Source organism: Bombina bombina, chromosome 2 (assembly GCF_027579735.1).
Source record: "Bombina bombina isolate aBomBom1 chromosome 2, aBomBom1.pri, whole genome shotgun sequence".
NCBI lineage: Eukaryota > Metazoa > Chordata > Amphibia > Anura > Bombinatoridae > Bombina > Bombina bombina.
Window position 1 is genome coordinate 758595524 of NC_069500.1, and position 16528 is coordinate 758612051.

The window sequence follows — 16528 nt, forward strand, 5'->3', positions numbered from 1 at the left end:
TCGGGTTGATTTCCGGTGATGTCTTTGTGACCGCTGCTTCATAACTGCTGTTTCTGGTGAGCCTGCAGGCTCGCCAGAAACACGGGCATCAAGCTCCATTCGGAGCTTGATAAATATACCCCAATGTATGTATGGCTATTAAACACATATTTATATGTCAATTTTTGTCTCAACCAACACCAATGGACTATAGATAGGAATTAATTCTCACAAACATCTTAAAGGCCTTGCAAAGTTTTTCTAAAGCTGGTAAAATATAGCGTAAAAGTTTAATAACTGTGTGTTAAAGAAAAAACAATGCAGGATCTACATGCTCCAAATTTCAGCAACTTTGTAATTGTAACCTGAATATTGAAATGAAGTTACCAACCTAATTAAAATAAATGAAAAAACTAAACCTATGCGGAGAAGGCCTTTGATCGAGTTAGTTGGTCCTTCCTTAGGGCTACACTACAAACTATGGGCCTGGGAGAGCTCATGCTCCATAGAATAATCGCTCTATATAATAACCCTAGTGCTCGAATCTCACAAAATGGTATTCTATCCCGCCCCTTCCTGATTTTGAATGGCACCAGACAGGGGTGCCCCCTGTCCCCACTATTATTTGTGTGTCTCTTGGAGACATTCGCTACCATATTTAGACAAAACCCAGACATTAAGGGAATAACGGTTGGAAGGGAGACCTATAAATTATCCCTTTTTGCGGACAATGTGCTGTTTTCTCTCACTGCCCCTGACAGATCGATTCCCATCCTCTTAGAGGAACTGTCGCTTTTTAATAAACTGTCCAACTTTCTCATTAACCATTCGAAATCGGAGTATTTAGGGGTTTCGTTACCAGATATCCTTGGCCAACAAATTGAACTATCTTGCCCCTTCCGACGGTGCAAAACCTCTCTACGATACCTGGGCATCTACCTCACTGGGGATTTGGAATGAGTTTATAAATTAAATTATAATCCCCTCAAGCTATCCCTGGAGCGTGAGCTTTCCTCTTGGCATTCTAGACGTCTTTCTTGGATTGGCAGAATTAACTCGATAAAAATCACAGCCTTCCCTAGACTTTTATATGTATTACAAACCCTCCCTATTCCTCTCCCTCCTCGCTACCTCATGAGTATCGAGCAGCTATTTAACTCTTTTATTTGGAGGGGCGGGCATTCCAGAATTAACAAAAAGATAATGTTATCCCTTCGAATCCATGGCGGCCTGGGGGTTCCCAATCTAGAAATGTACAGATCTGCTATTTATATTCAAAGGATCCTCGACTGGAGGATACACAAGACTCAGAAAAGGTGGATTCACCTTGAGGAACAATTGCATAGAGAACTAAACCTCCACTCCGTTTGTTAGTCCCCTCGTTTTGAGAGCAAAATTAAAGATATAGATAACCCAATTACTATAGAAACCCTTCTGCAGTGGGAAAAGGCGAATGGAGTGAACCCTTATCTCTCCTCCAGACCCTCCCTGCTCACCTCGCTGACACATAACCCTGAATTTTCTTTGACTGACATGGGATCTCATTTTTCTGACTCTTCCCTATACCCTGATGTTGCTATACATCACCTTTCAGAGAACGAACACCTACTTTCACACTCTAAACTTCAATAGCAGAATGTTACCTGAGCCCATAGTTGGTTTAATTATAGGAGATTGCACCATTACATCACAACCCACAAATTCCACCATAACATGCTTAGACCCATGACTATGATAGAGATATTAATGACTTCCCACATCCCCTTAAACCATACCTTATCTAAGATTTATTCTATTTTAACTCAACCTCCCCCTGGTAACCTGCCTAGCACTATTGAATCCTGGGAAAGGGAGTTAGGAGTTATCATTCTCCCACATACTGCTTCCTCTATATTTACTAACACTAAATTGTCCTCTTCGTCAGCAGCCTTGTTAAAGATGAATTATAAAATTCTCCATAACCGGTATCTCACCCCCAGATGTTTACATAAATTGTACCCCACAACTGGGAATCGCTGCTGGCGATGTGATCATGCTGGAAATGGCATGGGCCACATGTGGTGGTGGTGCAACAGCATCAACCTGTTCTGGAGAACCCTTATTGGCGAGATTGAGAAAGTTTTCCAGGTTTTATTACCATTAGACCCCCTAATATTCCTCCTAAAAAAGCACATCAAGCTCCCATCTAAGGCCCATAGTATATTATTCCGTATATTTACAAATAGTGCTAAATCCCTTATTGCCAAAAACTGGAAGGCCCAGGACCCACCAGACATCACATTGTGGAGATGCAAGTTTACTGACCTTATAGAACTAGAGGAGTATAGAGCCTTTAGATTAGATACTAGGGACCTTTATATTATTGCTCAAGATATGTGGACCCAATATGTAAATTCAGTTGAGGACCCACCTTTGCCTGCACAATAATGAGATACCTTTTATTTTGCTATACTTATCTGTGAAGACAAAGACTTGCCATCAATTACATGTATATGTTTTCATTCATTCCCGTGTTATTTTGGTTTGGTTTAACATTTCGGCCTAGTTGACCGCCTCTTCCTGTTTTTGTTTTATTAAATTTTTAGGTGACTTGTACATTTTATATAAGATTAGTTACCACTGTTAGACAAAATGATTCTATTGTAATGTTTATGATAATTGAATTTTGCATTGTGGATGAGACTTTGGGGGGTAGTTATTAAGCCGTCAACCTCAAATACGCTGGAATTCCGCAGCGCATTTGTGGCGAGGCTGATTCGCCTTAGTTATCAAGCTCTAGATACCGTCAAAAGTAGAATTTTGTGACGTAAGCTTCGATCCGCCGGACTCAGTCCGACACAGATTGATTCTTACGTCACTCCAGATGTTCGGCACAATCTGACTACTTTTGCTAGTTATCAAAAAACTAGCAGGTACGCTCGGCACTAATACGGCCCAGCGTACCTGGTTTTCAATCCGCCGCCCTGGAGGCGGCGGATCCCATAGGAATCAATGGGAGTCTGACCATAGCGAAAGTTCAGGTTCGCTGCTGCCAGACATCCCATTGATTCCTATGGGAGATGTCTGCACCTAACACCCTAACATGTACCCCGAGTCTAAACACCCCTAATCTGTCCCCCCTACACAGCCGCAACTAAATAAATGTATTACCCCCTAAACCGCCGCTCCCGGAGCCCACCGCCACTATAATAAACATGTTAACCCCTAAACCGCCGCTCCCAGAGCCCACCGCAAGCTATAATAAACATGTTAACCCCTAAACTGCAGCTCCCTGACCCCGCCGCAACTATAATATATGTATTAACCCCTAAACCGCCGCTCCCGGACCCCGCCGCAACCTATATTAAATTTATTAACCCCTATCCTGCCCCCCCTACACCGTCGCCACCTATAATACATTTATTAACCCCTATCCTGCCCCCCACTACACCGCCGCCACTGTAATAAAATTATTAACCCCTAAACCTAAGTCTAACACTAACCCTAACACCCCCTAACTTAAATATTAATTAAATAAATCTAAATAATATTTCTATTATGAACTAAATTAATCCTATTTAAAACTAAATACTTACCTTTAAAATAAACCCTAATATAGCTACAATATAAATAATAATTATATTGTAGCTATGTTAGGATTTATATTTATTTTACAGGTAACTTTGTATTTATTTTAGCTTGTTAGAATAGTTATTAAATAGTTATTAACTATTTAATAACTACCTAGCTAAAAGAAATACAAAATTACCTGTAAAATAAATCCTAACCTAAGTTACAATCGGAACAGCCAATAGAATGCAAGCTCAATCTGATTGGCTGATTGGATCAGCCAATAGGATTGAACTTCAATCTGATTGGCTGATTCAATCAGCCAATCAGATTTTTCCTACCTTAATTCCGATTGGCTGATAGAATCCTATCAGCCAATCGGAATTGAAGGGACGCCATATTGGATGACTTCCCTTAAAGGAGCCTTAATTCGTCGGTAGTCTGCCAAACTTTTTTAATTTAGAATAGGGTAGGGCATTTTTTTATTTTGGGGGGCTTTGTTATTTTATTAGGGGGCTTAGATTAGGTGTAAGTAGCTTAAAATTGTTGTAATATTTTTTAAATGTTTGTAACTTATTTTTTGTATTTTTTGTAACTTAGCTTTTTTTATTTTTTGTACTTTAGTTAGTTTATGTAATTGTATTTAATTGTAGTTATTTGTAGCTAATTTATTTAATTAATTTAATGATAGTGTAGTGTTAGGTTTAATTGTAACTTAGGTTAGTTTTTATTTTACAGGTAAATTTCTCTTTATTTTAGCTAGATAAGCTATTAAATAGTTAATAACTATTTAATAGCTATTGTACCTAGTTAAAATAAATTGAAATTTGCTTGTAAAATAAAAATAAATCCTAACATAGCTACAATATAATTATTATTTATATTGTAGCTATATTAGGGTTTATTTTAAAGGTAATTAGTTTTAAATAGGATTAATTAATTTAATAAGAGAAATATTATTTAGATTTATTTAATTAATATTTAAGTTAGGGGGGTGTTAGGGTTAGGGTTAGACTTAGGTTTAGGGGTTAATAATTTTATTACAGTGGCGGTGGTGTAGTGGGGGGCAGGATAGGGGTTAATAAATGTATTATAGGTGGCGACGGTGTAGAGGGGGGCAGATTAGGGGTTAATAAGTTTAATATAGGTTGCGGCGGGGTCCTGGAGTGGCGGTTTAGGGGTTAAACTATTTATTTAGTTGCAGCGAGGTGCGGGATCGTCAGGATAGGGGTTAATAACTTTATTATAGAGGGCGTTGGTACAGGGGGGCAGGATAGGGGTTACTAGGTTTAATGTAGGTTGCGGCGGTGTCCGGGAGCGGCGGTTTAGGGGTTAATACATTTATAAGAGTTGCGGCGAGGTCTAGGAGCGGCGGTTTAGGGGTAGTAACTTTATTTAGTTGCGGGGGGCTCTGGGGGCGCTGGTATAGGGGGTAGAACAGTGTAGTTTAGTGTGGGTGCTTAGTGACAGGCTAGCAAGAAACCTGTAAAAAAGCCGAAGAGCAGCGAGATCGGATGAGTGATAACTCTCACAGTCCGCTGCTCATCGCCCCGTACTTGGTGCGCGGCTTTTTGACAGCTTTTTGATAACTTAGGCGAATTTTTGCAGGTCCGCGGCAGCGATGTGAGGCGAGCTTAGGCGGGCGTATTGGTCCAGCGAAGGCAGGAAAAGTAGATGCGTTGATAACTACCCCCCTTTGTATTTTGGAAACTATCTCAATAAAAAGAACTTGGAATAAAATAAATGAAAAAAGTAGATAGCAGTCCAGGAGTTTAAAATGCAAATAATTCTTTATTCCAATAAAAGCAAAACTTGATCCAATGTAGCAGTCGGTCTCCTTTATAATGTTTTTAATGTTTTCTTATCTATATCATTTTTTTTTCTTTTTTTATGTTTCAGTACCTTTGGATGTGTAGTACAAATATGTTTCTCTATATTTTTATGTGAGTGGTGCTTTACATATCATATATTTGTTATGATTGGGTTACTATCATTAGAATTAACAGTCTGCCCACAACAGAATGTTAAGTGAGCTACCAGTTGCCTTGCTTAGCAATATATCTGCTGTTGCTTTATTATATCATCTTTACTTTCTTTCTTACAACCTTGGTCTCTATTCCTCCTTTCGTACACTCTTTTTTTCCCCTATTAATTAGCTGTTCAGTCCACCTTTATTGTTTCTCTCTATTCATTTCTCGTGCTCCTTACCTCGCTGTTGGTGTCCCTCCAGGATATTCCACCACCTCCTGAAACCCTGAGTGTCAGATCTCTGCCACCTCCTTGGGGACTCCACACTAGGAAAGTCTCAGTTCCGAATTCATTCTTCAGGTTCTCCAGATCTGATAAATACTTGAGTTTGATAAGGGGAACATTGCGTGTGCATGCTCGTATCTTTCTCAAGGATTCCTGAACTCTCCTGCGCAGCCTCTTGCGGGACAGGAAACTCAGTTGCTGAATACTTTGCCTCATGCTCTGTGGAATGCAGCTCTTGTAGCTGTTGATGGATGAGTACATGATGAAATGTAATATTATAAGGATTCTAACAGCAAAGGATAAATGCTGCATGGACTTGTGTTGCACCACAAGAAACTGATCAATGTAAATAAACAAAAAATGTGATTATGATTACAAATTCTACATTTAGCATTACTTTATTAGATATCAGCTTTCAGCATTAATAAATCTGCACATCTCTTGCCACCACAACAACCCTAGGCCAAGGACTTACCTGACACTGCTGAGGACCTGATCCAAGGTTTGGTTACCCTCTTGTGAAAGTCGCATCATATCCAGCACTGCCAGCGCAAGGCACTGCTCTTGCACCTCCATAGTTAAAGGAAGCTGCATTCCCCCACTCAGGAAATCGTTACGACACTGCAAGGACACAGAAGAGCATCTTAGTAACTCCCAACACTGCTTTTGCTTTAGGCTAACAATTAAAGGCATACTGCAGGTTTTGGCACTACAAGCTAATACCAATACACACAGACACACTTACCACCACATCACATTCAGCACAGCTCACAGATGCAAATGGTGTCAGCAAAATATATATATACGTATATATACACACACAAATGCAGTAATAATTAGGTAAATTTGCCTTGCTCATATATTTTTTCACATTTTCCCCTTTCACAGAAGGAAACCTTCCTGGAGTGTATCAGTCTGGTCTCATCCAGGACAGTCTAGCCGCAAATTACCAGGCAATCCTGACTAACCCTAGACAAATGTTTCAGCCTACATGTGCCTCATCAGTGGAGGTAGAGCTATATCCCTCTAAAGCAGAGTGGGGCAAGAAATCAACATCTGGTTCCCTCCATCAGCCATAAGGAGATAAACCCCTAAGGGTTATTTGAATGTAACATAACAGCGGAGTTAGACTACCTTTATTTTTTTTATTTTTTAGTCAAATATCCCAATTCCTATTATATACATGGGGGCAGATTCACTGAAGCATAATATAGCTCTCCAAATATTAATGATTGAATTACCTCTTTACCATAACATAAATCAGACAGATTTGCATATGTGAAGAATTAGGTACTCTAGGTTACTGATTATTGGTGACAGAGGAGCAGTTATTAAGCGACAGAGCACAGACAAGTAAGGACCATAAATACACAAATACAGAAAGTCAATGACACAGATTCACAAAGAATGATGAAAGTAACCCTCCTAAAAAGCTCCTAAAATCCAATATTTAACACTGTTTCCTTATTGCAGTGCTTTCCAAACTGTGTGCCGGCAGCAGTGTTTAGGTGTGTCCCAGCTTTTTGCTTTCGAACTTTCCGCCTGCCTGCTACGCATATCACATGGCTGACACGTGATTGATACCTAGTGGGTCACAGATCATCTTAACCTATTGGTGCAGCTCAGCGGGAACTGAAACTATTCCCATTGGCAGAACATTTTCTTCTGACTGCACGTGTAGTCTCCTCAATCGGCTTGTGATTGCACGTGTAGTCAGTGAGTGGGACAGCAGTGTGTTTGCAGCGCAGGCAGTTGGACTTGCTGAGCTCTGAGGGCGGCAGCTTAAATGCTGAGCTGAAGTCAGAAGTCAAACACCTAGATTACGAGTTTTGCGTTAGAGGCTGTGCGGTGCTAACGAGCAGTTTATGCTCACCGCTCACTTACAGACAGCGCTGGTATTACGGGTTTTTACAAACCTGGCGTTAAACGCAGAAAAGTTAGCGAAGAGCAAAATTTAGCTCCGCATCTCACCTCAATACCAGCGCTGCTTACGGTAGCGGTGAGATGGCTAAAAAAAAAAGCTCCCTACCCTACACTAAATTACAAATAGCCCTTAAAAGGGCCTTTTGCGGGGCATTGCCCCAAAGTAATCAGCTCTTTTACCTGTAAAAACAAAATTACAAATACCCCCGGTCCGGCAGATTAGGGGTTAAAATTGTTATTTTAGTGTTTGCGATGTGGGGGGCCTCAGTTTAGGGGTTAATAGGTAGTTTATGGGTGTTAGTGTACTTTTTAGCACTTTAGTTAAGAGTTTTATGCTACGGCGTTATAGTGTAAAACTCTTAACTACTGACTTTTAAATGCGGTATCAGGCTTGACAGGAGAGGGTCTACCGCTCACTTTTAGTTAGACTCGTAATATCGGCGCTATGCAAGTCCCATTGAAAATATCATACACAATTGAAGTAAGTGGATTTGCGGTATTTCCGAGTCTGGCCAAAAAAGTGAGCAGTGAGCCTGTCATTTCAAGACTCGTGATACCAGCGGGCTTTAAAAAGCAGGGTTGGGACCTCTCAATGCTGCTTTTTAACCCTAACGCACAACTCGTAATCTAGCCGATAGTGGTTTTTTTGCAGCTAGCTCCCAGTAGTGCATTGCTGCTCCTGCTCTTGATATATGGATAGGAAGTTTAAAGCTTTAGTGGAAGTTTAAAAATGCTTGATGATGAAATGTGAGTGTCTTTATCTAATATTCCACCAAATATTCAGAAACTGTGTTCATTCCATAAACCTCATACATCCCATTAAAATATTAAGTAGCTATTGGTGATATTATTTTTTTTTTAATACTTGCACATACATACTGTTACTTGTAAATACATTTCGTTATTATATAATTTATGTATGTGTCCATATATCTTAAAACAAATTAGTTTAACCTCCTGTTTGCTAGTACAACTGAATTACTGTGTTGCGAAATGATGCAGGTCTAAAAAGTGTGCCACCAACATGAAAAGTTTGGAAAGCTCTGCCTTATTGGGTAAAGTTCAAATCAGATATAAAAATTCTGTTTATCCTAACTTGACGTGACGTTATAAGCTAGATTTTAGAGACAGAGATTAATATTATGCTTATTTTTTTCACTTTACTGCTCAACAGCATTTAAAAGCAAAACAATAAAAAATTAACCAATGAACAAACAGAGTAGAGTGGTCAGATAAGGAAGTGACCAATCAGAAAGTTCCAATAACCATATAGTGTTCAGTAATATTGCTCTTATCTCTTGGGTGCTTAAACTGGAAACAATAGTCCAATTATTGAAAGTAGGAAAAGGAAAAAACTGTTAGATAAACTGCACTTAAACAGGTTCATAGAGATCTTTAACTTGATGACCATAAGGACACTTATCGATATTATGTGCTGAGTAACTTAAAGAACATTCCTCTTTAAAATCCTGAAGATTAAGCCGAAGGTACTGAAAAATTACAAAAGAAGAATCAGTTGACCAATCAGCAGCATTTCAAATTTCTTGAAGGGAAACATATTTTAAAAATGCTTTGGATGCAACTGAACATCTAATTGAATGACAGGACACCAGCTTAGGACATGATCCATTTTACCCGTTTACTAATTGTTGTAGAAGTAACAGGTAAATGAGGGGGAGAAAAAGAAATAAGAAGTTGTTCAGAAGATGAAAGGTTTCTGAAAGGAAAGGTTATATGTTTATACTCTTTCATACATAAAACGACACACAACTGGGGTTGTTCGGGAAAGTAAGGATAGAAAACAGAGGATGACATACACTTAGTTCTATGAGAAATAAAGAAAACAACACCTTGAGGAGAAAGCATCTGTAAAGAAAAATCTATAGCTCTTACATCAAATATACATCTGCAAGTCAAAGGGTATAATAAAGTAGCTAATTTAGAAGTTAACTGTTTATAAAAGAGATTGATTTTTAGGCCAAATTAAAAATAAATTAAATATTAAATTGACATACTAAAAATAATATTATTTAGAAGAAGGGGTGTTTTAGAGTTGAATGACTTTCATTCATTTACATACTGCAATATGTTGTCCAACAGGGGAATTATTTATTAACTCATGGCCGGCAGATGAAGCTGATCAGTATACGTTGATGGACCTGTAAGCTAAACCTGACTCAAACAGAGTGGTACAAAAATGAACTTTGTGATTTAAAGAAAATGAAAAGGGATCCAAGTGTTTCTAATGGCACCAGCTAACCCAATTAGACATGTAGCATTTTAGTACCTGGGGCCCAGGAATCCTGAAATAAGAGCCTAGCTGCTGGCAAAATACCCTCAGAGGACCAGGATCCCCTGAAACTGACCATGCTATCAATTGAAGAGTTTGGAGGAGCAAGAGTTTGTGAAAATGTCTTTTGTGGTTTGTAAACAAGTCTGGACAATGAGGAAGAAGAACTGTAAATTGAATGGACATTTCTAGGAGGGAGGGGTACTGCTAAAATGTCAATTTTTAAAAGAACAGAGGATGAAACATTGGTCTTGATAAAAGATTGCTTTCTGAAGAGGACCACATGACTCCATTTATGTGAGAGTCACATCTGGCACCCCAACTCGAATTGCTTGCATCAGTTTCGATGGTGAAGTTTGGAACTTTGCCAAAAATATCTTTGCCATCCAGGCTTTGGTTGTTGGAAAGCCACCAAAGAAGCTCTTCTTCTGCATCCTTGGAGAGAGAAATTATGTGAGAGTATGAATAACATTTGCCTAAGTCAGACATTTTTAAATGCTGTAAAGCTTGATAATGAAGCAGAGCTGGGAAGATGGCTTGAATTGAGGAAGAGATTAATCCCATGATTTGAACCAACATCTCAATAGGAAAATGTATTTTTAAATCTTTGTCACTTACTCTGAAGAGAGATTAAAAGTTTATTGAAAACAGAACTGATTTCTTGTGATTTATAAGAAATCTGAGGTTCTCTAAAAGCTGAATTGTTAGATTTAGGTGAATTGAAGGACAAGAGTAATTTTAATGCATACGAAGTATGTTATCTAAATATAATTTTAGACATGCACATCTTAAATTAAGCCAAAGAACAACTGGCTTGAGGATTTTGGTGAAAGTCCACTGGGCTGAGGACAAACAAAAAGGGAGGCACTTACACTGCCAAAGGGTGTCTTTCCATAAAAATTGCAGGTGATTCCGATGAGAGTGATGTAAAGGGATCACAAGATAAGCATCTATAAAATCTAATCTTACAAGCCTGTCTATGTCCATAAGACAATCTTTTAAGAGAGGAATGCCTTCCATTTTGAAATGCTTGTATTTAATATCATTCAATTTTCTAAAGTTTATGCCTGGACAGAGAGATCCTTCTTTCTTTTTGGCAAAGAACATATAACTGAGAAAAGTGTTTGGGGAAAAGAAAGCTGGTTCTGTAGCTTGTTTGTGATTTTCTTTTGAAAATTGAATGGGATTAGGAAGGGTATGCTGGAACGATGGGGAAACAAAGTCTAACAGAAGCAGGGATAGGCACTGGTGTCTGTGACTAGCCCTTGCAGTATCCGCCACAACCTTAGTATATCTTTTATTTCTGATTAAATAATAGGAATAAAAAAAAAATATGTAGTGTGATGTGAATAAAGTTAAAGGCTTGTCAAGAGACTGCTAGCGATATTGGTTGATAAGTTATGGAATAAATAAATCCTGAGTGAAATATTGGATGTGTATCTGCATCTGTATAATAACACCCAGCTCTATACAAAGACACAGAGGCCTATTTATCAAGCCTTCAACTATGCTGCATTCGCCGGCAACAATACGCTCTCCTAACATCGCGGCCGCAGAACTGAATACACTCTCCATATTTATCAAAAAAGCTGTCAAAAAGCCTTGCACCAAGTACAGGGCGATGAGCAGTGAACTGTTGTTAACTAACAGTCATCAATCTCGCTGCTATTCGGCTTTTTCCCAACTTTATTTATACCCTGTCACTAAACACCGCCACTATACTAAAATGTTTAACCCCTATCCCTCCGCTCCCGGAGCCCACCGGAACTCTAATAAAGTTATTAACCCCTATCCCTCCGCTCCTGGAGCCCACCGCAACTCTAATAAATTTATTAACTCCTATCCCGCTGCTCCCGGAGCCCACTGCAACTCTAATAAAGTTATTAACCCCTATCCCACTGCTCCCTGACCCCGCCACAACTAAATAAATGCATTAACCTCTGGCCTCCCACATCACTACCACTTACTAAACCTATTAACCCCTAAACCGCCAGCCCCCCACATCGCCATAAACTAAATTAAGCTATTAACCCCTAAACCTAACAACCCGCTAACTTTACATTAAAATATTGACTCATCCCTATCTTATAATAAATTTAAACTTACCTTTAAAATTAAAATAAACTATATTAAACTACTAATTAACCTACCCTAACTATTATACTAAAATTACATTAAACTAACAATCAAATTAACTATATTACATATTTAAACACCTAACCCTACTCAAGTTATTTAAATCTACAATAAAGGTTTACTAAGTTACAAAAAAACTAACAACTAAGTTACACAAAATAAAAAACACTAACGGCTAGATTACGAGTTTTGCATTATGAGGGGTGCGGTGCTATCTTGCACGTTATTGTTACCGCTCACTTACCTACAGCGTTGGTATTACAGGTTTTCATAAACCCGGCGTTAACAGGCAAGAAGTGAACATAGAGCAAAACTGAGCTCCATACCGCACTCCAATACCAGCGCTGCTTAAGTGAGCGGTGAGCTGGTTATACGTGCTCGTGCACGATTTCCCCATAGACATCAATGGGGAGAGCCAGCTGAAAAAAAGTCTAACACCTGCAAAAAAGCAGCGTAAAGATCAGTAACGCATCCCCATTGATTCCTATAGGGAAACATTTTATGTTTACACCTAACACTCTAACATGAACCCCGAGTCTAAACACCCCTAATCTTACACTTATTAACCCCTAATCTGCCGCTCCGGACATCGTCGCCACTATAATAAACATATTAACCCCTAAACCACCGCACTCCCGCCTCGCAAACACTAGTTAAATATTATTAACCACTAATCTGCCGCCCCTAACATTGCCGCCAACTACCTTAATATATTAACCACTAATCTGCCGCCCCTAACATCACCGCCACCTACCTTAATTTATTAACCCCTAATCTAACTACCTAGCTAAAATAAATACAAATTTACCTGTAAAATAAAACCTAGCCTGCCTAACACTATAACACCTAACCTTACACTACAATTAAATAAATTACCTAAATTAAATACAATTACCTAAATTACAAAAAAACCCCACTAAATTACACAAAATAAAAAAAGACATTATCAGATATTTAAACTAATTACACCTAATCTAATAGCCCTATCAAAATAAAAAAGCCCCCCAAAATAAAAAAAAAACCCTAGCCTAAACTAAACTACCAATAGCCCTTAAAAGGGCCTTTTGTGGGGCATTGCCCCAAAGAAATCAACTCTTTTACCTGTAAACAAAAATACAAACACCCCCCAACAGTAAAACCCACCACCCACACAACCAACTCCCCAAATAAAATACTAACTAAAACATCTAAGCTCCCAATTGCCCTTTATTTAGGTGGCGGAAATGTCAGGGCGGCAGATTAGGGATGTTTAGACTCGGGGCTTATGTTAGGGTGTTAGGTGTAAATGTAACTTTTATTCTAGCATAGAAACCAATGGGATATCTGGCAGCATCGAACATGAGCTTTCGCTGCTTTCAGACTCCTATTGATTCCTATGGCATCCACGGACTTCAGGGTGGCGGATTGAAAAGCACGTACGCGGGGCCGGAATAAAGCGTACCTGTTAGAACTTTGATAACTAGCAAAAGTTGTCAGATAGTGCCGAATTTGTATTCGGAACATCTGTAATGACGTAAGCATCGATCTGTGTCGGATTGAGACCGGCGGATTGTATGTTACGTCACAAATTTCAGCTTTTGCCGGTCTGTAGGCTTTGATAAATAGGGCGAATCAGGCTCGCCACAATTACGCTGTGGAATTCCAGCGTTTTTGCGGTTGACGGCTTGATAAATAGGTCCGGGGTCAGATTTAAAAAAATCAAAAACTTATTGTAACGATTTAAAATCCAAACATGGGGACAGAACACAGAAAGTCCAAAACACCTAGAACTGTGGCTTACGCGTTTCGGCCGTAGCCTTACTCATAGCCAATATCACATTACTAATCAATTCAGTTTAAAAAGGCCCCCCCGGGCTGTGATTGGTTCAAAAACAATAGGCGTGTTTGAACTTTGATTCGTTTCCTGTGAAACTTAACAAGTGTCAACTACAAGTCAAACCAGCATAATAAGGCAATGATTATAAGGCATTTCACAGACAATATATATAAAAGAATAGAACTGCAAACACTGTATATCGGCTTTCTCTAATGTAAAACCTAACCTTTAGAGTTATCCTAATGTATCATATTGCAGTGTTTATAAATTGAAACTGACCTGTTACTAATAAATGTTATACCAGTCTCAAATATGTAATACTCTATGTATATATAAATGACTATCCTAAAGCTGTAAGTGAAAAAATGTCAATAAGTGTACAGCAAACCCAATCTATAAATCTATGGATTAAATGTTGTTAGGTGTATCAAAATACATATGTCAATGAGTATGACTTAATGCCTAAGGATAGAACAAATAAATAAATCAGAATGAAATTTTAATTTAATTTTAATATACTCTTTTGAATCAAAAAGAGCTAAGGGATATCTGTCTGAATTATTCCCAATAATTAATTAGATCATATTGGGAATTTAAGCCCTTGGGGTATCTGGTTTCCAGCTGGAAAATCCAGAACATTTCTCGTTTTTCTAACAGTTTTTCTTTGTCACCCCCCCTCTGGGGGGTAATCACTTGTTCAATGGCCTTCCATCTTAGTGAAGCAATACTATTACGATGTTTTGTGACAAAGTGCTGCACAATTGGAGTGGTTGCTTTACCCACTTTGATGGTACTAAAATGTTCCCGCATACGGGATCTTACGTCTCTAGTCGTAAGTCCTATATATTGGACCTGACATTGTGTACACTCCAACATATAAATGACATTGCTAGATGAACAATTAAGACATCTTTCAATGTCATATGTTTTGCCTGTGACTGTAGAGGAAAAGGTAGTTGTTATATCCATATAATCACATGGTTTACACCTGGTGTGTCCACATCTAAACATGCCCCTATGTTGTAGCCATGAACTAGTTGGTTGTTTAGTAGGTTTTAGTTTGGAAGGGGAAAGTATGTTGCCAAGTGTACAGGCCCTTCTGTATGAGCATCTCAGACTATTATCAACAGTGTCAATTAATTTATCATCCGCCCTTAACATGCCATAATGTTTCCGAACTATACCACAAATTTGTTGGTATTGAGCACTAAATGTGGTAACAAATGTGACTCCCTTATGTTCGGATGAGGCAATATCACCACTTTTAGGGGTGAGCAAAGATCTTCTATCTATGTGTTTGACCTCATTTATAGCCTTGTTTATGTCTGAATTTTTGTAGCCCCTCTCTTTGAGGTGACTCACTAGATCTTCCGACTGTTTTTCATATGTTTGTGGATCAGAACAGTTTCGTTTAAGTCTAATCAGCTGTCCCTTTGCTATCGCATAAGGGACATGCTTAGGATGGCAGCTCCGGCCATGTAACAAAGTATTGCCCGAGATCGGTTTCCTGTAACTACTAGTTACAATCCTGCCATCAGACATGCCCCTCATCGTGATATCAAGGAAGTTTATTTCATAGGGTTCAATCTCAAAAGTGAACCCAAGATTGAGGTCATTATCATTGATCCAAGTCATAAACTCAGTGATGCTGCACCTGTCCCCCTTCCAAATAAATAGAAGGTCATCAATGAAACGCTTATAAAAAGCAATTTCATTGATGTATGGGTTGATTTGTGTATAGACGTGGGACAGCTCCCACCAACCTAAGTATAGGTTGGCGTATGAAGGTGCAAATTTGGCACCCATAGCTGTCCCACGTCTCTGCAAGAAAAACTCACCCTCAAATTCGAAATAATTGTGGGTCAACAAAAATAGAGTGACCCTCAATATAAAATCCTGATATGGTATGGAAAAATTGGTTTGTTCTGCCAAAAAATATCTCAAAGCTTGTATCCCCTTATCATGTGGGATCATGGAATATAACGATGTTACATCCACTGTGACCCACATGCTGTCAGTACTCCATTTCTCAGACTCAAGTAATTGTAACACATTTACAATTACTTGAGTCTGAGAAATGGAGTACTGACAGCATGTGGGTCACAGTGGATGTAACATCGTTATATTCCATGATCCCACATGATAAGGGGATGCAAGCTTTGAGATATTTTTTGGCAGAACAAACCAATTTTTCCATACCATATCAGGATTTTATATTGAGGGTCACTCTATTTTTGTTGACCCACAATTATTTCGAATTTGAGGGTGAGTTTTTCTTGCAGAGACGTGGGACAGCTATGGGTGCCAAATTTGCACCTTCATACGCCAACCTATACTTAGGTTGGTGGGAGCTGTCCCACGTCTATACACAAATCAACCCATACATCAATGAAATTGCTTTTTATAAGCGTTTCATTGATGACCTTCTATTTATTTGGAAGGGGGACAGGTGCAGCATCACTGAGTTTATGACTTGGATCAATGATAATGACCTCAATCTTGGGTTCACTTTTGAGATTGAACCCTATGAAATAAACTTCCTTGATATCACGATGAGGGGCATGTCTGATGGCAGGATTGTA

At 38.8% G+C, this 16528-nt stretch overlaps 1 protein-coding gene across 1 annotated transcript in view; it reads right to left on the bottom strand.

Annotated features, from left to right (window-relative positions):
• JAK3 (Janus kinase 3) overlaps nt 1-16528 on the bottom strand; it is a 362782-nt gene that overhangs the window by 184677 nt on the left and 161577 nt on the right. Inside the window, exons 5-6 of the mRNA XM_053702872.1 lie at nt 6257-6402; nt 5737-6022 (exon numbers count right to left, since the gene is read on the bottom strand). Of these exons, the coding sequence (XP_053558847.1) occupies nt 5737-6022; nt 6257-6402 (432 nt within the window). The remainder of the gene's footprint in view (nt 1-5736; nt 6023-6256; nt 6403-16528) is intronic.